The 26430-nt window shown below is 41.5% G+C and overlaps 1 protein-coding gene across 1 annotated transcript in view; it reads left to right on the top strand.

Annotated features, from left to right (window-relative positions):
* SLIT2 (slit guidance ligand 2) overlaps nt 1-26430 on the top strand; it is a 407728-nt gene that overhangs the window by 244848 nt on the left and 136450 nt on the right. The window contains exons 6-9 of the mRNA XM_045284385.1: nt 5191-5262; nt 11823-11894; nt 15093-15256; nt 18172-18310. Of these exons, the coding sequence (XP_045140320.1) occupies nt 5191-5262; nt 11823-11894; nt 15093-15256; nt 18172-18310 (447 nt within the window). The remainder of the gene's footprint in view (nt 1-5190; nt 5263-11822; nt 11895-15092; nt 15257-18171; nt 18311-26430) is intronic.

The following is a 26430-nucleotide window of genomic DNA, read 5'->3' as shown; positions in this document are numbered from 1 at the left end:
ATTGGTTTCTCTTCCTCAGCGTAGTTTCGCCACGAAGACCCGATTCACACTTGTGCACTGAGATGAATGATGTGATGGTGGAGACTACACTGAGGGGGTGTGGTTATATAAAAACATTGGCAGTATTCTTCACTTCTCCCAGTATCATAGTGTATATCTCTGCACTGCTGGTTTAAAATCATTAGTTGCATAGCATCTCAGATTGACTTGAATTTGACTCACAGGAAGGACAATGTCAAAGACATCCAGAATAGAAGAGTATCCGGGAGAATTTGGATTTCTCCCAGTGATATGTACGTTTTAGCAAGTTTCCTTCTGAATGTAGAGGCGATGCTCTTTTCTCCTATTAATCCTAAGCAGTTGTGATATGTCACAAGGCAACAAAATAGTTGGTGGCTTCTCTCTCTCCAGCAGTAATATGAATCTGAATTAAATGTGTGTTTCTAGTATCCAGATGAAGGAAAAGAAACCAGGGACACAGTCAGAATCTTTTTTTTTATGAGAGAGGGCTGCAGATCCTGCCTGTCTTAGAAATTATCCACGATGGCCAGGTTCCGTATTGCTTTAGAGTTAAGTATGTTTTATGGAGGAGTCTCGTGGTGGAATGGTTAATGGTTGGGCTGCAATCTGCATGGTCAGCAGTTCAAAACCAATAGCAGCTCTGAAGGAGAAAGACTGGACTTTCTAGTCCCATGAACAGTTACATTCTCTGAAACCCACAGGGGGGTCACTGTGAGTCTACATTGGCGCCATGACAATGAATCATTGTTTTGAGTTTATATTTTATGGTGTTCTCCCTCCCCTCAGTCACTGCCATTGAGTCAATGTCACCCGCTGCCATCAGATCAATATGGACTCAGAACGACCCGACAGGACAAGGTAGAACTGCCCTGTGGATTGCCAACTCTTTAGCACTTAAAAAATCAACGAGGCAGCAAACATCAATTAGTGATCAAATCTCACAGTCGAGATGTTGTGAATTTGCTATGCGTAAGGACAAAACCAACTGAAGTTTATGTAGGAAGGCACCCAATTTCGAAGCATTTGAGATCTAAATTTTAAGAAACCGAGAACAACATAAAAAGAACATGAGGAAGAAGCATAACAGGTCCAGAATACAGCGACTCTCTCTGTGCAGCAAGAATGGCACGTAGGCAGATGTTCAACTTCCCCCCTTTCAGTATACTGTACCTCTTTTGAAGCCTGTATTCAGCAACATTAAAGATGTTGCAACACATGACTATCGTTCATGCGTAGACTAAATCCCTTTCTGAAACTGGGCTAAATATGTGTAGTGTTAAAGGAAAACAGATGTGGTTGCAGAACTACAAGTGTGCAGGGCACAGAGTGGTGTCTCCATTGAATTAAAAAAAAAAGGGGGTGGGGCTGACACAGCATTGTCTAAGGCTCATACCGGGTAGAATGAAAACAAAGGGACAAGTTATTCTAGATCATCAGAAATGACATCACTGCCATCAAGACCATCCTAGAGAATGCTAATGGTGAGAAAGAGCCCGAGTGACCTATTTCCCCCTCTTCATGTTCATGAATTCCCCCTCCTTGTGTTCATGAAGCTCAAGGTCCAGTACGATGAAAACTATGAACTTACAAACTAAAACAGTGGTGGCTTGGATGGAGAGGGGACGTCGAATTAGAACGGAAGCAAAGGGGGACACTTGGAGGCAGGAAATAGGGAGAACTACCCCGACGTGAATGCCTGTGCTGAGGTCTGAAGGGACTCCTGATTCGATGACATTTGGTCACCCCTGAAAACAAGCCATGCCTTCCCTTGTTCTCCCCTGGGAAGAAACAGTGTCAAACAGCCCCTGTAGCATCCACCATAATGATCTGTATGGGAGAGTTCGAGATCCTGCCCGACTTAAAGATTTTCGGAGATGGCTGTGTAGGCATTTTGAGTGAAGCATATTTTACGGTGTTCTAGTGCTTCCAAAACCCAACAAGCAAGGAAACACCAAGGAGTGATCAGATCCCGTAATTTAGTTGCTGTGAATTTGCTAAGTAGGGACAAAATCAGCGGAATCCAGGAAGGTACGTGTTACTGAGTGCCTCATCATCCCCGTCACTTTAAAATGATGGAATGATTGAACAGTTGTCACGGTGTTGGGGCAGAACAAGTGGGGAGGAAGGGTCTCTTCTTGGCTCCCTCTTCCATTCAGAATCATTTCCCGCCATAATTGGAAAACCCATCAGAGGTCCTTCTGTTCATCACTGTATGCCTGGCAGGAAGCAGACCCTTTTTGGGTTTATAGAAAGCAGAAGTACTCAGGGAACGAAAGGGTAGTGAGCAAGGAAGTAAGAGCAGCAAGCAGGGTGCATGGGAAGAACCCAGACCCCCTGAATGAAGGGCACATCTGCCTGGTTCGCACACTGTTCATCTTGCACCACCTGCAGACAGATGGAGGCTGCTTGGGAGAGTCTCTCCTGAGCACACATGCAGGCTGGGCACACCTCTCTTCGTAAACATTTTATCGCATATAACAGAATCCACTTTTTTGATTTTTTTAAATTGCTCTGTCCTGTTTCATCACTTAGAAGACAGATGAACTGGGGGACGGAGGTGGGGAGTGGGGACGTGGGGAGAAAAACTTCAGCCCCAAGAAAACCTGATATTCTTCATATTTTCCCATCCTCCCCGCACCCAAAAAACCTTAGACTTCTGTCAAGTGTTCAAGCACATTGGTAAAGGGCAGTGAAATTAGCCAAGTTTTGATTAAGGATGTCTCAGCTTCTGGTCTCAGGAAAGTCAGCCCAGGCCCACAGGGCAAGATGGGTTTGAACACATGCCCGCTACCCCTCTGTGGATGGTGGGATGGTTTAGAAGGAGGTGGGTCAGCACTGATTTATACTTCGACAGCTAAGGATAATAAGATATGGGCAAACATAGAGCTCACCCTTTTACAGATTAACCTGGAGACTGCATTAGGCAAATGTGCTAGCATTAAAAGATTTCTCCAATCTGTCTGGAAACAATTTCTCTTCCGGATCGTGTCAAGGGTAACATTGCATGCCATTGTACTAATTTAAATGGCTTTGATGAATTATCCCAGAGGTTAGAGAATAGTAGGGCTGGTTATCTGGTGAGCACTTTAAAATAAGAGGGGCTATTAGCTGAATTGTTCAATGAATTTCATCTGTTAAAACTCAAAAAGCACACAAGTCTTGGCTTTCCTGGGGCCACGGCAGTCATATTACATCAAGAGGCTTTAAAGGTCTTCTCAGAAAATAAGATTAGGCTTCTGTATTAGTTTTCAATAAGTTTGAAATGCTTTTGGCTATTACAGGAGCATGAGCAGTTATGAGCAGTGCGGGGAGAGCCAAAGTTTATAAGAGCAATAATTTTGTTTGTTTGTTTTCTTCTCTGGGGCGTATCTTTGTTTTAGCATAAATATAGCATCATATATATTTTTATCCTCAGTGATACCATTTGCATGACGTACAGTTGGCCTTGTATACAGTTGTGTCCCCTCAAGAGATTCTTAAAACATGAGCTGTGTATTTCCTGAGGCACTCTCTGTGTACATCATTTCTGCATTTGAAGAGGCCCTCTGAAAGAGACAGGATCATATAAGCTCACCTTTATTCCGACTTTCTACTCCCATAAAGAGCTAGACTTGGAAACCCACAGGGACAGCTCTGCCCTGTCTTAAAGGGTCCCTAGGAGTCAGAATCAGCTCCATGGCCATGAGTTTCGCTTTTTGCTTCTAAAGTCTTGTGAAGGAGACCTCCCTTTCCCAGGCCTCTTTAAGCAGCTCCGCAAACATGAATGGGATCCAAGGACAGAGTTCACTTGTATTACGATCCCCTCGTCTGAGGCCGCATTGCCCCCCCTGTGCTTCATGGAGCTGACACCTCCACTTAGGAAACCATCCCGTTGCTATTTCAAGTGAACCATTAAAGTATTTTCTTTGCTGGGATGATAATGTCTCCAAGCATCAACCCGCTAGCTTTAAACAACAGCGGCTTGTTTGTCACGGCGAGGATATTGCACTCAGGAGTTTGTATTGAGCTCTTCATTTCCAGTGAGTAGTTTTCCTTGATGGAAACAGGAAAATTTAAATGACAAAATATGGAGACTAAGGGGAGTCTCTTTAACCAAGATGTAGCAGGCGTAGTGTTTTCCTCTTTGAATTTTAATAAATGAGTCCATCCATTTCTGGAGGCAGTGTTTTGTTTAAGGTGTTTGGATTAGGCAGAGGTGCGGCATTCCTTACAATGAACTAGTGATCCAGCTTTTAAAGTTTGGTGGGTTTTTGTTGTAGTTCCTGTTGTTTAGCCAGCCTTACTTTTATGCTTTCTTGATGTTTGAGTATTTTAGGTATCCGCTTAGATGCAGAACGTTTTTGTGGGAGTTTTTTTTGCCTTGGGTTGGAACAAACATCTCTGAGAGCATCAGCATTTTTTATGGCTTTCTAAACATATTTTAAAACGTATGTCTCCAGACTATCATTCCAGAAGTTCTTAACTAGAAAAAAAAAATGTGGGTGGTGGTGGTGGTGGTGGGATATTTTAAAATAAAGAGTCCCTGCGTGCATCGGTAAAGTGTGGCCCTTCCACCCTGGCAAAGCTTCATGGCGAACTCCTGCTTGCTTTCTAGGCGGCATTCCTGGTTGGGAAGAGCAGGGAGACGTTTAAAGCAGAGCTGCCGCTCCTCCCGGCTCTGGAGTTCTGGAAGGAGAGCTGCTTTTACAAGAAGCAAACCTGAACGTAGACTTGCTGGTGCTTGCCAAGGAGAGCTAAATTAACATGCAGCTGGGCTCCTCTGATAAATGGATTCTGTTAGGTCACCGAGGGGGTGCGTGTGACATTAAGTGATTTACAGTGCTTTACCTTAATGAAATTGTTTCGGCAAGATGACGCTGAAAGCTCTTAATGGATAGCTTTTCTTGATGTAATGAAATTGCATTCCTATGGCATTTAATATAAGGTGCAGTTAATATTTACTGGAGCTTTCCCAGGGCTGCTGTGTGCTCAGACAGTTCAGAACAAAAAGATTTCAGTGGCGGCATCGGGGCCAGGCTGCCTGGTGACATTCTGAAGCAGATGTGTGTTTGGGGGAGAGCGTGTCCCCGAGTGTGGCCAGGGTCCCCGAGCCCCTTCCGGGAACATCCTTGCACCCCGCCTTGTGCGTCTTCCTCCCTTTTACGCCTCTCCCTCTAATCTGTTTAACAGGCAACTGGATTACAACCAGATCAGCTGTATCGAGGATGGGGCGTTCCGGGCGCTCCGGGACTTGGAAGTACTGTAAGTAACTGCGTCTCTCTTGTACTCTGCACCGGAGCTTGCTTGTCTGGGCATGGCTAATTTGAAGCTTATCCGGCAGCTAGCAATCCTGCATCCAAATGTTCTCCAGAAGAGATCCCTTAAAGAACTCAGGTGCCTTCGAGGAAGAGAGAGAGTGAGCGTGCAGGCACCTTGCACGCTCTGAATCGAGGCTTAGGGAGAATTGTCTCTGCAGAAAAGACGTTCCGCGATCCACACGGATGATCTTGTGTTTCTCTTTCTCGTAAAACCTGCTCATTCACGAATGTGTGGGAATACTCAACCCTGAGAAATAAATAGGATATTACACCCAGTTCTTCAGGAACGATAACTACAAAGCCTACAGCTCGTGACAAGTCAGTAGCGGTTCAGTGAATGGCCTATGGCAAGGGGGTTGGTGAGGTTGGTCTGCTGAATATATTAAGAACTTTTAGGCAATGGAAGTATGTCACTTCTCCTTTTTGTGCGTGTGCTGCTTTTCTGATTTAAAATGTTGTCTGTGACAAAGTATCTTTGTGAAGGTTATTTTGAAATCTACTTGATTTTAATAAGCTGTCTTACAGTCTCCTCTGCCTTGGTCAGGCTGGCAGGCCTTACAGTTGTCTCCCTTTCCATTTCTGGACTGACAGAATTGGTCACAGGTAACTAAGATCACTTGCTGACCTTTGATTTGGCAAAAAGAATCATCCATGAAAATCAAGAGCTAGGAACATTTTCTGAGCCAGTCATACATTTCTGGAAATGTTTTCTCTCTCTCTAAGTTCCTCTTTCTAACTTATTTTATATACTTAGCTGCTTTCCCAAAGGTGATTTTCTTTTTAGGGTTGCAACCAACATTTTCATGAAAAACTTCATCATAAATCCAAAATTGTAGGGGAAGGTAGATAAATTTTGAATTTTTGGCCCATCATCTGGAAATCATGCAGTCCTTCTGAGAGAGGAAAAATATCCCTCATTTTATAAATTGTGGAACAGAATGAAGTTTTGAAAAAGTGTTTAGTGTTTCCATGAGAAAGACTTTGTTTAGTTGTATTTCTTATATGATTCCGCCTCTCATTGTGAGCAAATGAATAGTAATACTAGCTTCTTAAAGTATCAAGTTGGGAATTCTTTTAAAGGATGCATACAAGAATGAGTTGATTGAGATAAATTGCAGTATATTAATGTCCACACCCTCTGTGCCTGTTGATAACCGTATGTTTTTCTGTAGGGGAAAAATACATATCCTATCATTTTAGCTTTGAGGTCACTTTAAAATGTGCTCCAGAACTATCTTAAATATATGAAGCTCACAGATACTATTTAAAGTTAGAAAATAGAGGAGACAAGTATGATTATGTGATAATGATCTAAGGTCAAAAAATGTATTCATCATTACTAAACTGAAATTGAGGGGACTACTCACTGACAAGAATTATCCAATTGGACATTGCTGATATTGCCAGAAACACCAGTGTGCTCCCAAGGCAGTGCTCTCTACTTGATATGGGAATAAGATGAAAGTTTGCTAACTATTTTAGATTAATGGAATCCCTTAGCACACTTTGCTATTTAAACAATATTTAGTTACATAGTAGATATGGAGTCATTTGGGTTATTTCTCTCTCTCTCTCTCCCTCTCTTTCTCTATACATACACACATGTCTGATACCTGCTAAAAATAAGGCTATCAAAGCATCTTCTCATGTACTTTGGACATATTATCAAGGGAGACCAGTCCCTGAAAAAGGACCTCATAATTGGTAGAGCGTCAGCAAAAATGAGGAAGACCCTCACCGAGATGGCCCACAACAATGGGCACAAGCAGGAGCAGAGTGGTGAGGGTGGCACAGGACTGGGCGGTGTTTCGTTCGATTGTACAGAGGGTCGAATAGAAGCCAGCTTAATGGCATTTAATGGCAACTTCCCATCACGATAGTAGGCTTTGATTAGACCTTTACCTACAAGTACAAAAACTATGCATTTTCTTATTTTATTTAAAAGAATATCATTTTAAATTAATTGGTAAAGGCAAATGGCCTCATGCATTTTATTTGTCACGTTAGAAGATATACGAAAGTGATTCAACCAAGAGCTGCTATCATAAGACATCCTCAAAGTTATACATTCTCAGATGGGAGGATGGGGGCAGGAGGGGGATAAAAAGAGCTAATACGAAGGGCTCAAATATGAAGAAAATGTTTAGAAAATGATGAAGGCAACATATGTACAAATGTGCTTGATACAATTGATGTACGGATTGTTTTAAGAGCTGTAAGCGTCCCCAATAACATGATTTTTTTAAATGTAGTGAAACAAACAAAAAAGTTGTAAATTCTTGATACTCCATGAAATTAAAATGAAACAAAATTGAACATATTTTTGAACCTTTTAAAATATAATTCTCAGAGAAATAAAGAATGGTTGTTGGGGCTTGGTTTCTAAGGGATATAGTGACGATTGATACGTGATACAATATCTGAATTTCATTGTAAAAGAATTAAATATTTTATATTAAGATGGCATAGAACTAAAGAAATATTGTTTTAATAGTTTGCTAGCTGTTATTTTTTATGCCATAATACTTTAAATAACCTTTAAATAAATTATTGAATAAAAATAAGGGAAAACGGGTAAGTCAACATAACACTTAATTTCTTGGTTTCCAAAATCACCTGTGACCCATTATAAATAGTTGGTCTTGGTTTATAGAATATCCATTAGAGAATTTCCAGAAAAGACATCGTCTGTTTTTCTTCGTTGTATAACTCATGATGCTGTAGAGTGTATCTTCCTTTTAAGTGGAAAGAGTAATGGAACATTCACTGGAACAGAACTGTAACATTTAAGTTTTCGGATGCTGTAGGTTTTTATTTGACTTTAAGTCCTGGATTGTTTGGGAATAGATGAATCTTCTGTGGTCCATCGGGATGGTGGAGTCCAGTGCCATTGCTGGAATGCCTTAGATTAGGACACACCTGGATCTGAGAGTATGGATAAGGTTAAGGAAGACTTGAAAGTCAAGGTAGATGAAAACAAGGGAGACATTATTACTTGCCTATACTTAATGACTTGCCATGTTAGGGAATTGTGTTTGGCGGTACTGAGTTGTTTATTTCCTTCATCTATAGATGCTTTTGTGCCTTCAAGTCCGTTCGGACCCGCAGCGACCTATGCACCACAGAACAAAACACTGCCCAGTCCTGTGCCGCCCTCCCAGTCATTCCCGTGCTTAAGGCCATTGTTCAGCCACTGTGTCGATCCATCTCATTGTGGCCCTACCACTCTCTATAGTTTGCATCTTAGATATAACACTCTCTGGAAATGTACTATAAACCAGTGGTTGCTTTTTTTAGACCCTCAATACAAATGTGAGAGCGAGATTCCTCAGTTGCTACTTTCAGATAGTGTATGCTTATTTTATGATTATATGTTTGTTCTTCCTTCTGCATAGAATGGACGTACTTTAGTTTAATTAGAACATAGAGATTCCTCTCCATTGTATATCAGACTATCTGCCAAGTCCTATTCTGTGTTCTAATGGAATAACAAAAGACTAGATTCCAGTCTTGGTCTCATCGAGGCTCAGATTTCTGACCCGGCACCAGAGTGCCCTGGCTAGTAGATCACAGACATTCAACAGAGCCAAGTTGGGAAGTCTTTCCTCCCACAAAGAGAACATCTTTAGATTGTACATAGAAACAAGCGTGCACATTAGAGAAAGGTTCACAGAGAAATGTAACAATACGTGAACTCATATCTTAGAACGGGAGCTGATCATGACCATACCACAGTCATGCCATCATACCTTCAGTCGTATGCAATCTTCCAAGATCACAATTTCATTGCTTCTACATACTGTTGACATCACAGTTATTAGTATTGACATGTATGACATACAGTTATTAGTATTAACATTGATTTGCCAGTATCAATAAGCTCAGACTAAACCCCCAGCCATGAAGTGAATTCCTACTCACAGCCACCCTATATGGGACAGAGCAAAGCTATAGATGGCTTGATGAATTTCTACAGCTGACTTCTGAGCAGCTGAGCACGTAACCGTTGTGCCACCAGGGTTACTACCGTCCATCTCTACAGCCTTGGAGTCATTTCTGACCCAGAGCGACCTTGTATCTTGTCTCCATAATCCTTTACAAGAGCAGACAGCCTCATCTTTCTACCGCAGTGCAGCTGGTGGTTTGACATGCCCCCCTTGAGTTAGCGGCCCGGTGCCTAAACCACAGAGCCACAAGGTGCTATGGAATAAAAATACTAAGATAGTGAATGCATTGTTTTCCCAGTTGACATGTGAGTTTATATTTTGAGAAACGTCTGCAGATTGATATCTATGGGCTTCATTAGAGAATGGTATTCATTGAAAACCCATTGTTCTTAGGAGCTGTAAGAAACCTTAGTTCAAAGTGAGCACATGTCTGCTGAGTGTGAGATGCTAAAAAAACCCCAACAACTTCGAAACATTTTTATCCCTGAAGTCGCACTTGAGTTTGTCAATATAGTCTGAAGATTTCAGTCATAGTATGACAACATGCATTTTGAGAGTGAGAAAAAATAGTTGAAAGCAAATCTATTTGAGAAGTGAAATCTTTGTAGTTCAGACATCAGGATATAAACGTGTTTTGGGGGGGAGATGAGGGGGGGGGGGCAGGGATTCTCCTTTCACTTTAGCCCAGGAAAATGCTAGAAGCTTTAGATAACTTGAGCCAACCAAGTCAGTGCTTTATGGGGACTCCATCAAGCGGACCACATCAAAACCAAATTCAAGGCTGTCTAGTCGATGCAGATTCATCGCGACCCTGTGTACAACTAAAGGCAACACTTCCCGGTCCTGCGCCATCCTTACAATTCTTCTTATGCATGAGCTCATTTTTGCAGCCACAGTGTCAATCCCTCTCGTCGAGGGGCATCCTCTTTTCCACTGCCCCTCTCCGCGGCTTAGTTTGGTACGTTACAGAAGTGCCTGGTCACTGTTGCTACACAGACTAGGTCTGTAATAGACATAGCCATCATTATTAAGGAGGTGAAATCCCTGCCTCCCCGTCCAACAACCTGGATCCTTCCCACTGATAGCTGCAGCCACCTGCTGACCTCCACTGGCCCCAGAAACGTAGTTTGCTTTAACCAGGGCAGACTTGGCCGGTGAACTCTTAGAAATATTTGAATTAGTTGCCAGTACTTAGAACTTTGAAAGGTCGATCTAAAAATTTTCCATTTCCTGCGTCTCTTAAAAAAAAAAATCCAATAGTTTGGCAGTCTTTGATGCAGAATTGCAACAGTCCACTGGAACTGACTATTCGCTGCTACAACCAGGTCCTCTCCAGAGTGCCCCAGGCCACACTGTCCTCAGCGGTCCGTCTTCTAGTCTCCGTGCCACCTGGCCTGTGTGTTTCTTTACACCAGGCCTACTGTTCGCCTTAGTTCTCCTGCTTATGTCATCCCCCACCCATCCCTTGCCTTCAAATTGACCGTGACTCCCAGCAAGCCTATAAGACAGTGTAGAACTAACTGCGCCCTTGAAGGTCCCTAGGAGGTGACATTCACTCGATGGCAGTGAGTTTTTTGTTTGGTTGCTGTTTTCTTTTTGAGTAGGAATCATAGCTTAGGCAACAATTTGAACCACGTAAGATTACAATTACTTCTCCCAGAACTCCCTTGACCATCCATTGTCCAGGCTCTAGTGCCAGCAGCCATGCCCTTATCACACAGCGCCTAGGAAAGGGTAGGATATACTGTGACAGCCACAAACCCTGAGACTCGCTTACACCTCTAAAGCACTATAGCATGTCACTTCACCCATACCGAGTGCAAGTATCTGATTTAAAACTCATTTTCTGTTCTAATTTTATATAGGGAATAGTGTTATCTGTGAAGAACAATTCGCACAGCTTTGTCCCAGGTCCTGAGAGACCTGGTCCTGTGCTCTTGCTGTGAGACTTTAAATATGTTCATTTCCCATGGACACGCACGAACTTATCGAAGGCCACCACCATCAACACTTGTTATAAAGCCAACCTCAACCCATGGGAACATCGTGGATGCCAATATGAGGTGGAGAGTAGCTGGGATTTTTTTAGAAGGAAATGTCTGGGTCTTCCTTTCCAGGCATCTCCGGGAGGACTCAGCCCTCTGACCCGTGAGCATGTTCACCATTCCCACCAGGCAGGATGCCTTTCGTACACATAATACACCCTGTATGGAAATGTAATTGCCCAATTGTCCAACTCTGACTATTGTGTTCTTTCCCCAATATCATGAATATACAATGTGTTTGAAGTAGCATTAGCTAAAACCGTAAATATTCAATAAGTATTTAATAAAGCCAATGGATGATGATATGTTAAAGATTGAAATTGAATTACTAAATGATCTGTAGCATAGCACATTCTCTGTGCCATTTCTTTGAGGAAATTTCCCTCTGTAGGCATAGTGAGAAGGTGTTTTCTCACTATTAATATGGAGATGGATCCATAAATTTTTGCATCTCAATGATCGACAAATATTTACATCTGAAATTTCTAACTGATTTTTTCTTTATTCTACAGCACGCTCAACAATAACAACATTACTAGGCTTTCTGTGGCAAGCTTCAACCACATGCCTAAACTTAGGACTTTGTAAGTAGTCGCGCTCTACATAAAGGTCAATTTAAGAACACCCAGGAATTATCGTTGTTATAAAGCAATTAACAGAACCCTTTGTTTAGGATGAGCTGGTAAGGAAAACGTCCCCTGGTTAAGATTCTAGATGCATAATTTGAGTAACTTATGACTATTCTGAACTTTAAAGCTTTCTTTTAAATGGTATGCATTATGAGAAATTTGGGTTGTGGAAACATTTGCTTTGAGGTATTGTGGAGGTCACATTTCATTAAGAAATGGAAGATTTCTTGATTGGCTGTCATGAATGATAAATGAGAGATCTTTATGATTTTATTACTGTTCTACAAGGAGACCTAATAAAGCGAAACTGGTTCTTCAACATTCTTTGTAATATGAAATCAGAGTACCCCTTTCAGTGCTTCTCAAACTAAGAATGTGTCGATATTTACTTTTAAAAATACCTTTTCAGGGTTACTTATAAGCATGAATTAGGGTTTTCACTAAATAAAATGGTTCTCTAATCAAGTACTACTTTTGGTTGAGTGTTCTTTTCCCTTAGAGAAAAAAACGAATCCTTAAATTCAAGTGGCATATTTAGTGAGGAACTTTTCAAAGGTAGCTCTCATTTGAACTGGTCTCAGAATTAATTATGTTGACCTAAAAAAGAAATCCTTCATATGAGAAATGGTTTGAAATACAGCCAAATTTTCATCCTTTTTAGGGAAAAATATTTTTTTTAAGTAGGGTGAATATGTTTTTATTGGGCTTCTAAAATATGTATGATTTTTCAATGGTACTTAACTGAAATGTACTATTACACATATTTTTTTCTTTCTTGACCATAGTCAATTGAATCATCAATGTAATGAATTAGATAAAACCAATCAACCGTGATTTTTTCCTCACTAAATTGTAACTTTTAGGTAACACATTATTATAATTTCCATGGAATACAGTTGAGAAAAGTGGAATGATTCCAAAAGTATACAAAGATTACAAAGTTTTACTTCCTTGGGGCTGTCAACCTAAGACTAATCTGACTAAATTAACAGGCCGATTAAGTCCTCCTCTATTTAGCCAGACTGATCTCTTGGTAATTGTCTCTAGCATTCTTTCTGAAGCAAATTGACCAAACTTCCAATCCTTACAAATTGCAGGCAACTGAGGTTACCAAAGTATTTGCATTTCCCATGCCTTTTGTTTCCTTACAGAAGTGCACCACGATTTGTTTACAAGTCAGGTTTTAAAATATGTGGTTTTTTTTCTTATTTCAAATGTGTACACGTGTGTCTGAGTTTGAGCCTGAAATATGTAGACATGGGCAATATGACTTGTCCACTGTGCTGAGTTGGCTTCCAGAGGGTGATCCTCTGAACTAAAAGCATTTGTAGCTGAATGAGTTTATGATTGTAAACTTATGTATGTGCTTCCAATAACTGAGGGCATGCTGAATCATTGAGTGTTAGTAATATTTGATAATGTTCGTTGGAATTTTAGAAATGTGATGTGGTATTCTGTACCATTAGACTCTGGAGATAGGAAAGGTGGAATAGAGCAGGAGAGAAATTGTCTGCCTTATGTTTGGTTGTTTAATTGAATGAAATTTTAAATACATGAGTTAACACAGAAAGGCACCTTACACTGACTGTATATCATTGGTCATAGGCTGAGGGGCAAAACACATAAATGGTGCTTATTTGTACCTAGGATCGTGAAGAACATCAAGAGGCTTGCTTATCCTGTATTTGGCCTGAAAAGAACCTTTTAGCTTGAATATGACCTAATGCTGAAAACCACCCAATTTCCAAGAACACAAAGGAAACAGACAATATACCCAGACGGCTAATATTGCTGTACAGAAGCCCAAAGGGACAGCCGTCTCCCAGAATCTCACTTTTGGGATGCACAACTCTGCTTTTCACCAAAGCAATATGGTGCCTTCCTTCCGTTTCACAGTTATGCAGGCCCCTGCCCCACTGCCAACACTTATGATAAGTGGCACAATGCATACCAACCACCGCAGAGGCAGTAAATGTGACTGGTATGAAAATGGCTAATAGGAAAGCTGAGTCTGAGGTTACCCTGCTATTCCAAAATGTAGCTTTCTCATTCTGGAATATTCCTTCTGTTTCCGGTGCCAGACTACCCTGTATCTCCAACGGGACCCATACAAAGGCAAAGTGGTCCTCTAGTTTTAACTCCGCTGGCTTCGGATGGTTCATTATTCCACAATATGATTGCTACTTAGAAATTCCATCTTTATGGCCCAATTATCTTTCTGGACTGAGGTCCATGTTTTAATAGCCATTACTTTTATTGGGTTAGAATTGAGCACATCAGCTAAAAAGGGCTAAAATGATATTACTTTGTCAAGGATGATTCCGGGAATGATGCTTTTGATTTATAGCTTTGAGTGTCCTTTGCTCTGGTTTGGGAAAACATAAAAGCCAGTCTGAAGTAATTTACCTAATTTAGTGGATACATTTGTCTGATATTTTATTAATGGAGAAGAGCTATTTGCCACTTGGAAGCAATCCATGATCTTGTGTGGATCTTGGCCAACAGGGAAGGGAACTCACTTAATTCCTTCACTGCCTACCATTTATGCCTTTTAATTTCAGCTTCAACTCTTTGAGCATGGGTCCCAGGAGCCAACAGAGCCAATTCTCATGTTTTCCATGATTAAACAAAAAAATAAAATAAAAAAGGAAATCAGAACCCGGACTGTGAAGGAAGGGTTTTATATTGAAGCATTGTTCTGTCTTGTTAAGAAAAAAAGCAAACCGTTTCTATAGTGACAGAAAACAGCAGAACGTACTGATATGTTGAAGTTTGAACCACATCTTTTATTAACTGGCCCTCTCCTCTCACGGGCCTCCTCCCGCCCTGCCCCCATTCGCCTTCAGCTTCTTTCCACTCTAGACCCATTTGTCAGGGCTTATGTTTTAGTGTCACCAGTTTGAATGCACAAAAGAAACAAAGAATTCCACGGGCACATCTTAGCACCTGTCTATGTGCTTCGCTCCAAGTGGATGAAAAGCCGCTTGACCGTGTGGTTGCGATCCTGTTGAATTTTGTAGCAGATGGAAACATTCTAAACTCTGTTTTACTGCTGCTGAAGAAAGCTAGCCATTGTTGTTTATGATTTTTTTTCGAGTTTTTGAAGTAACCGTTTTCCGTTTCATTGCTTTCAATGTCTTCCCTCTTGTCTAGTCGCCTCCATTCCAACAACTTGTACTGTGACTGCCACCTGGCCTGGCTCTCCGACTGGCTGCGCCAGAGACCCCGAGTGGGTCTCTACACCCAGTGTATGGGCCCCTCCCACCTGCGGGGCCATAACGTAGCGGAGGTTCAGAAACGAGAATTTGTCTGCAGTGGTAAGAGAGAAAGAGCCGTTACGCTATTGCCTTATTGTGCCATGTGTCCAAGAGTCGGGAATAACGCGTGCCAGCCTTGTGCCCATGTGCTGCTCACTAACACACGCGATCTTGCTTTAATTCCCCCAGGGTGGTCCTCTTTTTAATGACTGTCAGTTGTTAGACATTTCTGCATGGTTGGCAATGGCCAATGACGTCTTCGATGACAGCTTTATCTGTTTTTTACATTCGAGGACACGCGGGAAATTATGACACTAAGGTTCTGTTGGCTGCATATCATTTTCCCTGGAAGTAATCCGTTAGCCTTCCTTGTCGGTTAACCACTGAAAGTGGATTTATCTGTGCTTGCTTGGATCCCCGCTGTAAAAATCAGAAAGTAATTCAATCGGAGTTGCAGAGTTGCCAAAAGACTTGTTTTAAAAAGAATGCAGAGAATACATATGCGTGTGCCCGTTCTACGGGAAGCAAGTGACTGGCTTTGTAACAAAAATCAGAAAACAAGCCATAAGACACAGACTATGTGAAATAGCCAGAGCTAGGATTTGTTGCGTGCTTTCGTTGTCTTGGGAAAAAAGATGGGACTTTCCACTCCCGGAGAGGTACTTTCTCTGAAACCCAACGGGTCATTTCTGCCTGGCCCTTCAGGGTAGCCATGAGTCAGACTGGACTCTGTGGGAGTGAGTTTGGTTTTTTGGGTTATTTTTTTTTTCTTTCTACGTGGCAGGTACTGATTGTAGTATTCCACATCTATCTGCTTCATTTATTGATCCCATCTCAACCGTATGAGTGATTAAAATGATGGGAAAGGCAGATATGTAACCTTGTTCAAGATTATATAGCAGAGAGGTAGTGAAGCATGTATCTCTACCTAGCCATTCAAATATATATTTGAGTTCTTTATTATCATATTTTAGCATTGCACTTTTCAATATAATTATATCATAAAAAGCAAACTCACTGCCTTCGAGTCGATTCTAACTCATACTGACCCTGTAGAACTGAGTACTGCCCCTGTGGAGTTTTGCAACTCTAATGGTTTACCGGAGTGGAAAGCCTTGTCTTTCTCCTTCAAAGTGGCTGGTGGTTTTGAACTGCTAACTCTGGGGTTGTCAGCCCAATGTCTAATAAGCACGACATCACCAGGGCTCCTGATTATAGAATAGATTTGCATTGATTGTGCTAGTCTCATTTTAATGTGCCTGTTCAAAGCACAATCAAACAAACCTTAAAAATGCAGGTTTCATGTTATCTTTGTTCGGCCATTTTTGTTTTTAAAGAAGGCGTTTTTAAGTAAGACCGTATTAGTACAGGATTCTGTTTCGTGCGGTGCTTTTTTCCTTTTTATTAAGCATTTTTATGTATTTTCCCCATTTTTTTTATAACCCAGAAAAAATTTTTTTCTTATACTGTCATGGAATGTTCTCAGTGGATCTGATTGCCTAAAATGAAATTAAAATATTAAATTAATTAAATAAAGTAAATTGGATTAAATAATGAGATGACTAACAATTCTCTAGTAACCACTATTTTCTCTCTTCACTTTTTGCTTCCTGCTTTCTAGACGAGGAAGAAGGCAAGTTCACATTTCCTTTCTAGACCGAGCTGCTTTTTGGTTGTTTTCTGTCTTGGTGACGTGTGAGAGTCTGTGTAGAGTTAATAACTGATGCTGTGGGATTACAGAGAATCAATTCTGACCTACAGCGACCCTGTATGGCAGAGTAGAGTGGTCCTGAGGGCTTTTTGGCTACAGTCTCTCCCCCAAACAAACCTCCAGCTATTTCTCCCACAGAGCTGTTACAGGTGGAGTTGGAACCACGAACCTACATCGTCAACAGTGTCATTGCAGGGAGGCCCCATCCCTCTAGCCCTTTCTCTCTAGTTAATGAGGGTTTTCCTGCCTCCTGTCTAATAACCAAAACCTGGTGGCATGTGCTTTTGTGGTGAGCTGCAATCTGCGAGGTCCGCAGTTTGAAACCACAAGGCCTTCCGAGGGAGATAGACAGAGCTTCTACTCCCGTGGACAGTTTACAATCTCAGAAACACAGGGGCAGCTCTACCCTGTCCTAGAGGGTCGCTATGAGTCAGCATTGACTCGATGGCAGTGAGGTTGGTTTTTTGGGAGCCTAATAACCGTGTTTCTACAGATGACTCTTTGGGACAGCGCTGCTAATTCTCTATGGTGCTGTGTCCAAACAGGAAACATTTCAAAATACCCTACCCCCTTAATACTGAATAGTTCATACGTACCTGCAGATAATCACTCACACTAAAATTTTAAATTATGCTGAACCCAAACACAATCTTATGGATTAACAATTACAGCATGGCATGACATAAATTAAAATAATAACTTTAATGAAAGCAGTAATTTTGAACCTGTTCAGCCATCAAACTTAGTATTATCTGTTTCTCCCCGATATTTACGGGTGCGTGATTACTTGATTACAGGAATAGTTGTGTGCACCACTATGGAATGTTACCATGTTCGCTTCTGTGTCGAAGACAAAGTAAATGGAGCCCTCCAAGTGCAATGGATTCTCAGCTCTGTTTAAGCTTCTTAGAAGTGCCATACAAATGAGTCTGGCATGACTGCTGTGTGTGTGCTTGTCTCAGAATAGTTGTGAATAGCATTTTCATTTAGATGTGAATTTGAATTTGACCTCTTTTTTTTAATAAATTATCCATCTTTCTAACCCATTGGTAAAAATCTCATTTGCTTCATCTAAATGTTGCCCCTCCAGTCAATAAATGCATGTTTCCTACAGTAAGTTTTAGACATCTAGGCCCATCTTGATGACCGGGGCTTTCATTTCTTCAGTGTGCTGTGGCACTTGAGCCACGTGTGTGTGTCTCACATGAGGAAATCACAGAGGGCACCTAACACTGACGCTTCTTTGTGTGTGTTTTCTTGGCAGGGCACCAGTCATTCATGGCTCCGTCCTGCAGTGTGCTGCACTGCCCAGCGGCCTGCGCCTGTAGCAACAATATCGTAGACTGTCGGGGGAAAGGTCTCACTGAGATCCCCACAAACCTGCCTGAGACCATCACAGAAATGTATGTACTATGTACCCCCTAACCCTCTCCCCACTTCTCCATCTACTGCCCTGGGGAGCCGTGGAATTCTTTAAGAGTGCCTAGGTGGATCAAAGGCAGATCTGATCAACTGGCATAAACAAATGTTCCTTTTGAGAAGTCTGTTGATTCTTATTCTAGGTAATTAAGGACCTTGTTAAAAATGGCTCTTTTTTTAAAGCATAATTGGAATCAGAAAAATTGTATTTTAAGGAAAAATAAGATTTGCCCTTCCATTGGAAAGTACTTATTTAAGATATTTTAGAGAAATATGAATAGTTATGCCAAGAATGAATGTTGTTGTGAAGCCGATCTGTTGTCGTCCACGTCTAGCTTGGAGCGGGGGAGGAGAAAGAAGGGCTGAGCCTGGGGTCATCCATCTTGGGAAGCTGAGAAGTGGCTCACGTTCCACCTCTCCAGTGCTCAACTTTTAAAATGCAGTTTCACACCCTCATTAGAATTGTTGTACAGGCAGTCTCTTGGTTACAACTGAGATGACTTCTTTTTTTTTTTCCATTTTAAAAATCACTTTATTGGGGGCTCGTACAACTCTTATCACAATCCATACATCAATTGAATCAGGCATGTTTGTATATATGTTGCCTTCATTATTTTCTAGAAATTTACTTTCTTTTTTTAAAAATCATTTTATTAGGGGCTCATACAACTCTTAACACAATCCATACATAAATCACATTTGTACATTCACTGCCCTCATCATTCTCAAAACATTTGCTTTCCACTTAAATCCCTGGCATCAGCTTCTCATTTTTTCCCCTCCCTCTCCCCTCCCTCATGAACCCTTGATAATTTACAAATTATTATTTTGTCATACCTTGCATTGTCTGAATTCTCCCTTCACCCACTTTTCTGTTGTCCGACCCCCAGGGAGGAGGTTATATGTAGATCCTTGTAATTGGTTCCCCCTTTCCAATCCACCCTCCCTTCACCCTCCCAGTATTGTCACTCGCCACTCTCACCATTGGTCCTGAAGGGATCATCCACCCTGGATTCTCTGTTTTTCCAGTTCCTATCTGTACCAGTGTGTGAGATGCCTTCTTATGTGTGTCTTTAAGTTAAATGTGTAGGTGTGACGGAATAGGTACAGACATGTCTGATGCAGCTTTACTTTAGAGGCTGTTTGGTCACACACACACACACACACACACACACACACACACCGCTTTACTTTAGAGCACACACACACACACACACACACACAATTGTAAATTTGGGTTAATTCACGAAAAGGCTCAGTGCCTTAGAATGATTTCAAAGCAAGAGGAAAAGCAAATCAAGGTGTTTGTGTTGAAGGATTTAATGTGAGTAAGGATTGGTTCAAGGTTTGGCACATTTGCAGAGAATTAAAAAACAAGTAGGTTGTTGTTTGTTGTTGTTGTTAGTTGACATCAAATCAGTTCTGACTCATAGTGATCCTACGTACAATGGAAGGAAACACTGCCTGGTCCTTTGCCATCCTCACAATTGTTCTTATTTCCATCGCAGTCAATCCATCTTGTTGACGGCCTTCCTCTTTTCTACTTACCAAGCATGATGTCCTTCTTCAGGGACTGATCCATCCTGACAACATGTTTAAAGTCTGTGTGCCCCAGTCTCACCACCCTTGCCTCTAAGGAGCATCCTGGCCCTGCTTCCAAAGCAGACTTGCTTATTCTTTTGACAGCCCATGGTACTTTCGATAGTCTTCACCAGCACCACAACTCAAAAGCATCAGTTGTTCTTCTTCCGTCTCCCTTATGCAATGTCCAACTTTCAGAAGACCAGTGGGATTTGCTTTAACGTGTGGGACTTACTTTATAAAGAATAAAATCAAGACAAAAACCCCTTGTGATTGAATCAATCCCAACTCCTAGTGACCCTTCAGGACACAACAGAATGGCCTTGGTCGGGTTATGAGGCTGTGAATCTTTCTAGAAACAGGGAACATCATCTTTCTTCCAGGGAGCAGTTGGTGCATCCGAATCACCGAAATGATTAGCATCCCAGTGCTTAGCGCATTATGCCACCAGATCTCCAGTTAGAAACTGTAAGAAGAATGAGCTCACACTCCAGATATGCAGGAGGTTCAAAATTAGTGAGCACTTTAGATTATTTGCATCAGTGTTTCCCTCAATGAAAAATGATTTTTACACACAATTGCAGATGCATTTGGTATACAGTTTCTCTGTGCATTTTTTTGTCCTTACCAAAGAGAAGTCCTGTGGATAAAACAAGGTCATGTAAGACGTAAATGGAATGCTTTTATCCTCTAGAGAAGTATACTTTAGGAAAAAGTATGTACCTCAATACCTATTCCTAAGAAAACCTCTCTTAACCATTCGCACATCATATTATAGCTTTGGAAGTCAGTTCGGCATTGTAACTAAATAGATAGGTTTAGTTATTTTCATCTGAAAATGAAAAATATGTCCAAGTTTTTGTGACTGGCCTACATAAAATGTATTGCCTTTAAACTGATGATCATTTATAGTAGTCTATAGGCCAAAATGGAACTACTCTAAATGTTTTCCAAAGCATCTTCCAGGAACCCACCTCATCTTTCTCCTGTGGAGTGAAGCGTAGGTTTGAACCAGTGACTATTATGTTAACATCATACCCCTGTTCCACCAGGGCTCCTTTTTATCGGCCTACCTCTGGGAAACACACACACACACACACACACACACACACACACACACGCTGCCATCGAGTTGATGCCAGCTCACACGGACTCTGTAAGACAGAATAGAAGTACCCCAGCAGGTTTCTGAGACTGTTACTCTTTATGAGAGTAGACGGCCTCATCTTCCTCCTGCAGAGCAGCCGGTGGGTTCAAACCGCTGTCCCTGCGGGTAGCAGCTCAGTGTGTAGCCCACTGGGCCACCAGCAGACAAAAACAAAACAAACGAGGTACGGTTTTACATTATTTAAAAAAACTAGACACTTTTTGCCAGTCTTTGTAACACCGTAATTGCTATAAATCACTTTATATGATTGTAGCCTTGGCTCGCGTTGTTTTAAAATGCATGCTTCCGATGTAGTAGTATGCTTGGAGCTTGGCAGTATAAACAAACAACCCTCGGTAGAGACAGCGAAATCTGTAGCTCTCTGACAAGGACATGGACTAGTATATGTGCCAAAACATGTGTTTGCCACTTTTAATTCAACGCGCACTACTTTGCCCAGAGTATTTGTAAACTTTTATTCACTCAGGACAACCTAGAAATGAGAAGCGACATGGTTTGGTAAGAGTCCGCTGGCATTCCCCAAAAGGAAAGCATCAGGAACAAAGGCACAGGTTAGAAAAAATAGAGGCATAGGTTCAAACGGAGGCTTCCTGCAGACTGATGCCTGAAGCAAAGAACTCCATCCAATGATGCAGCCTCGGATGCTGGGCGTTTAGTTAGAAGATGGAAGGTGTTATAATGAAGTGGTTAATAGAAAGTTGTCAAAGAGGATTATAGCATATTAATCCTCCCTGGCACAAACACTTGAGTGAGCATTCTCTTAATAATCAAGTCAAGTGCCATTGAGTTGACCCTGATTCATAGGGATCCTGTGTGCGTGTGTGCGTGTATGCGTGTGTGTCAGAGGAAACTGTGCTCCATAGGGTTTTCAAGACCTGAGTTTGTCCCCCAGTGGTTTGTCAGCAAGCTTTTGATCCTTGTTGCTCTTGGATGGACTGAAAGGTTCACATTTTCAGCTAGCAGCTTAGCATTGTTAACCATGTGCACCTCCCAGGGATTCCCGTCCTCTATAAAGGCACCATGAATTCTCAAGAGGGACCAGCACATTCGCCATGCAAGGAAATAACTATAAAATCCTGTGAGTGGTGATAAACATCAAGCAAGTGGAACAAATAAACTTGGAGACCCTTACATCAATCCAGAGAGGAGGAAACCCCTCAAGGAGATGGATTGGCAGAGTGGCTGCAACAGTGGGCTCAACCATAGGAAAATAATTGTGAGGATGGCTCTGGAGCAGTTGGTGCTTCCTTCTGTTGTGCTGTGGGTCGCTGTGGGTTGGAACCGCCTGGAAGGCACCTTCCAAAAAACAACAGGGCAGCTAGCACAAAGCAGTAATAGTCAGGCACTCAATAATAGAATGGAAATGTGGGAAGAGATGTGTAAAGAGTACCGAAGTAGAAACAACAGAGTTGACATTTGATGTTCTAAAGGAGAAAGAAAGAGGGATGAGCCTGAGATGATGGCAGCATTTCAAATATGAGAGCCTGGAGGAAGCTGCCGATACCACTTCATCCTTGAAACCTAGACGTCTACCACAGAGAAAGAAGAGGTCAAGGCCAGTGAGCCACATAGAACCTCCAACCCCACTGCCATCGGGTCCATTCTGACTCATTGTGACCCCACAGGACAAGATAGAACTGCCCCTATGGGTTTCCAAGGCTTTAAGTCTTTATGAGAGAAGACAGCCTCTTCTTTCTCTCACAGAGCTACTGATGGGTTTGATGAAATTACCTAAAGGTCAGTCGCTCAATGCATAGCCCATCACAGGGACTAGCATTATACAGGCTAGAATGAATTTGGAGCAAGTTAATGACAGGAGGCAATGGTTTTGAAGTAGTTCACACAATCAACATAATAAACATAGAGTTGATCATTGACGCTCTCAAGTGGCCAAGGAAAGCAGTGAGAGAAGGTCCTGCAGCACCACAGCAGAGAAGCATGGGAGGAATGGCACCCTGGGGGGGTGAAGCTCACATCCCAGAAAGGGCCTTCCAATTTGACCAACATAGTGCTCTTGATGGATTTGATTTTCCTAGTGATCGATGAGGAAGTCATTTTTCAAAGGGTCAAGGAAAGACATTTGGTTTTTTTTTGTTGTTTTTTTTTTTAACATTTTATTAGGGGCTCATACAACTGTTATCCCAATCCATACACACATCAATTGTGTAAAGCGCATTTGTACATCGTTTCTCAAAACATTTTCTCTCCATTTAAACCCCCGACATTAGGTCCTCATTTTTCCCCTCCCTCCCCGCTCCCCCCTCCCGCATGAGCCCTTGATAGTTTATAAATGGGTATTTTGTCATATCTTGCCCTGTCCAACGTCTCCCTTCATCCACTTTTTGATTGTCTGTCCCCCAGGGAGGAGGTCACACACAGTTCCATGTAATCAGTTCCCTCTTTCCTACCCATTCTCCCTTTACCCTCCCTGTTTTGCCACTCACACCACTGGTCCTATAGGGCTCATCTGTCCTGGATTCCCTGTATTTTCAGTTCCTATCTGTACCAGTGTACCTCCTCTGGTCTAGCCAGTCTTGCAAGATAGAATTCGAGTCATGGTAGTGGGAGCGGGGAGGAAACCTTTAGGAACTAGAGGAAGATTGTATTTCTCATCATTGTTACATCGCACCCTGACTGGCTCATCTCCTCCCCGAGACCCCTCTGCAAGGGGATCTCCAGTGGCCTACTAATGGGCTTTGGATCTCCACTCCGCACTCCCCCCATCATTCACTATGGTAAGATTTTTTGTTCTGATGATGCCTTACACCTGATCCCTTTGACACCTCGTGGTTGCATAGGCTGGTGTGCTTCTTCCATGAAGGAAAGACATTTGTGATGAATACTGGAGAAAGCTATTGTGGAGCACAATAAAGAGTTTGGCCTAGTGAGAGTTTAAAAAAAAAAGAGTTGCTATAAAGCAGTGATTCTCAACCTTCCTAATGCTGCGACCCTTTAATACAATTTCTCATGTTGTGGTGACCCCCAACCATAAAATTATTGTTGCTACTTCATAACTCATTTTGTTACTCTTATGAATTATAATGTAAATATCAGATATGCAGAATAGATTTTCATTGTTACAAATTGAACATTATTAAAGCATAGTGATTCAGCACAAAACAACATGTAATTATATATTGTGAAATATTTATTTCTAATGACAAATAAATGAAATGCCATCTTGAAGCATGGTGTAGCATGGGTAACAGTCTTCACTGCCGGGTGCTCTTATGTGGGTGTATCTGCCTGTGGGCAAACCCACCTGGAGATAGATAGAAGAGTGCTGTCTCGGTTCCTAAGACAATCGGAAATAAGAGTTTTCCGATGGTCTTAGATGACCCCCAAAGGGGTCGCAACTCACAGGTTGAGAACTGCTGCTATTAAGGATAGGCAGGGATTAATTTGACAGTGCAGAAACCTGCAATCATTAGAACATCTGGGAAAAAGAATGAGTTCAGAGTGTTGGACTGGGATAAGCGATAACTGTGGAAAGATCTCTCTGGAAGAGGAGGAGATTGAGCAAATCCGGAGACTACGCAGAGAACAGAAAGCTGGTTGGGTTGACAAGAGAGAGATGTGTACTCTAGACATAACAAAGAGAAAATCATGTGAGATATGTAAGGTGGTCCCTCTAATGTATCAGTTTTACTTTTTATCATAAAGTTTTTCTATTCTTTATGCTCTATGGATTTGTTCTAATAGTCATGGAATTTAGTGGCTTAAAAGTAATACTACATAATGAGTCCCATTGGGTTTCCTTGTATTGGGATGGTGGTATATCAGGTACAGTTAAAGTAAATTAAATTTATAAATAGAGATTTAAGCATATGGGAAGCTCTGGGTGGAATTGTCTTATTATTATGTTATCAGTTCTATAAGGGGAGCATCTGGCAGTAAATCATACTGGTCCTCAATTCCAATAAAATCATCTATTACCACTCATTGTGGTAACATAATTTTCTATCGTCATAACTCGTTTCTTTTATTACTCTTTTATTTTCACTAGCATAATGAGCATCAGTAAAATTCATATACTGTAGAAGGAAAGCTGTACCTTTTTTATCTTTATAGATTCCAGGTGTTAATACACGATAAATGGAAGATTATAAACGTCAGCATATTATTTGTTTTTTAATCTAAATTGTAACTGTAAATTATCAGCGGTATATTTTTTACAAGTTATTACTCATTGAGTTCTAGAGTGTTGACTTTACTTCCTACTATGTGCTTGTACATGTTGCTAGTGAAATTCCAATGACGAAAAGGTTTCTGTAGACCTTGGTTGATAAAGTATGACTCATCCATTCTGCTTTGTGCTTTCAGTTATTGATTCTATTTGTGTAAAATATTCCTTAAGAAGGGAAATGAATATTCCTTTAAATTGGAATGGGCATTAATTGGCAGAACAAGAATAGCAAGAGTCTAACATTTACCTCCTACGCGTCTCAGAAACCCACATGGCCAGTTCTGCCGTGTCCTGTGACGTTGAGTCACAACCGACTTTAGGGCAGTGAGGTTTTCTGGTTTTGTAAATGCTGTGTGCTATACATAGATTGTGTCCTCTGATCATCTCATTGACTTGTGATGGGGGTATTTACAGGAATTAAATATAATAGGAGTCAGTTCTGTTTTTAACTCATCTCAACAAGTCTACTATTTAGGCCGCAGAAGATTTTTAAAAAAAACCTCACTGCCAGTGAGTGGATTCCAATGTTTTGTTAGTCTAGGTAGATTAGAGAAAAAAATTCTTACACTTATATGTGTATAAGAAAGAGCTGTATTTATAAGAGCAATTGGATATTGAGAAAACATCCCAGCTCAATCCAGATCAAGACCTTAAGTCCGATATTAGCCCATATGTCCAATACCAATCTATAAAGTCGGCTTCAGACTCATGAAACAAGTGCAATGATGCCAAATGCAGGAAGATGACAGTCCAGTGAGTGGGAAGTCTTGTGGATCCAGTGGCATTGTAAGCATCTCAGTGCTGGGAGGGGTCTCCATGTGGCTCCTCCAGCTCAGGGCACTAGCGTAGTTCTATGTGTCTTGTCAGCTGCAGTGTCTCCCAGGAAGTGAACAGAGAGCGTGAGTCTTGTCTCCCACCTCCAAAGAGAAATACAGAAGTTCCCACAATCCTCAGGAGAAGGCTGTGCCCACACAAAGACCTCATTGGCTATAACCTGATTGGCAGGCTACACTCTACACCTTCACTCTTATGTCTCTCTCAAATTGACAACAGATTATGTAACTACCACAAATACATAGCAACCCTATCAGACAGAGTAGATCTCTCCCTTTGGGTTTCCAATGCTGCAAATCTATACAGGGACAGAAAGTTACATCTTTCTTCCACAG

The sequence above is a fragment of the Echinops telfairi genome, unplaced genomic scaffold (assembly GCF_000313985.2).
Source record: "Echinops telfairi isolate 266 unplaced genomic scaffold, ASM31398v2 ScPeMD7_7468;HRSCAF=8506_1, whole genome shotgun sequence".
Classification (NCBI taxonomy): domain Eukaryota; kingdom Metazoa; phylum Chordata; class Mammalia; order Afrosoricida; family Tenrecidae; genus Echinops; species Echinops telfairi.
Note: the sequence above shows the minus strand (reverse complement) of the source record. Positions and strands in the feature narration are given on the sequence as shown.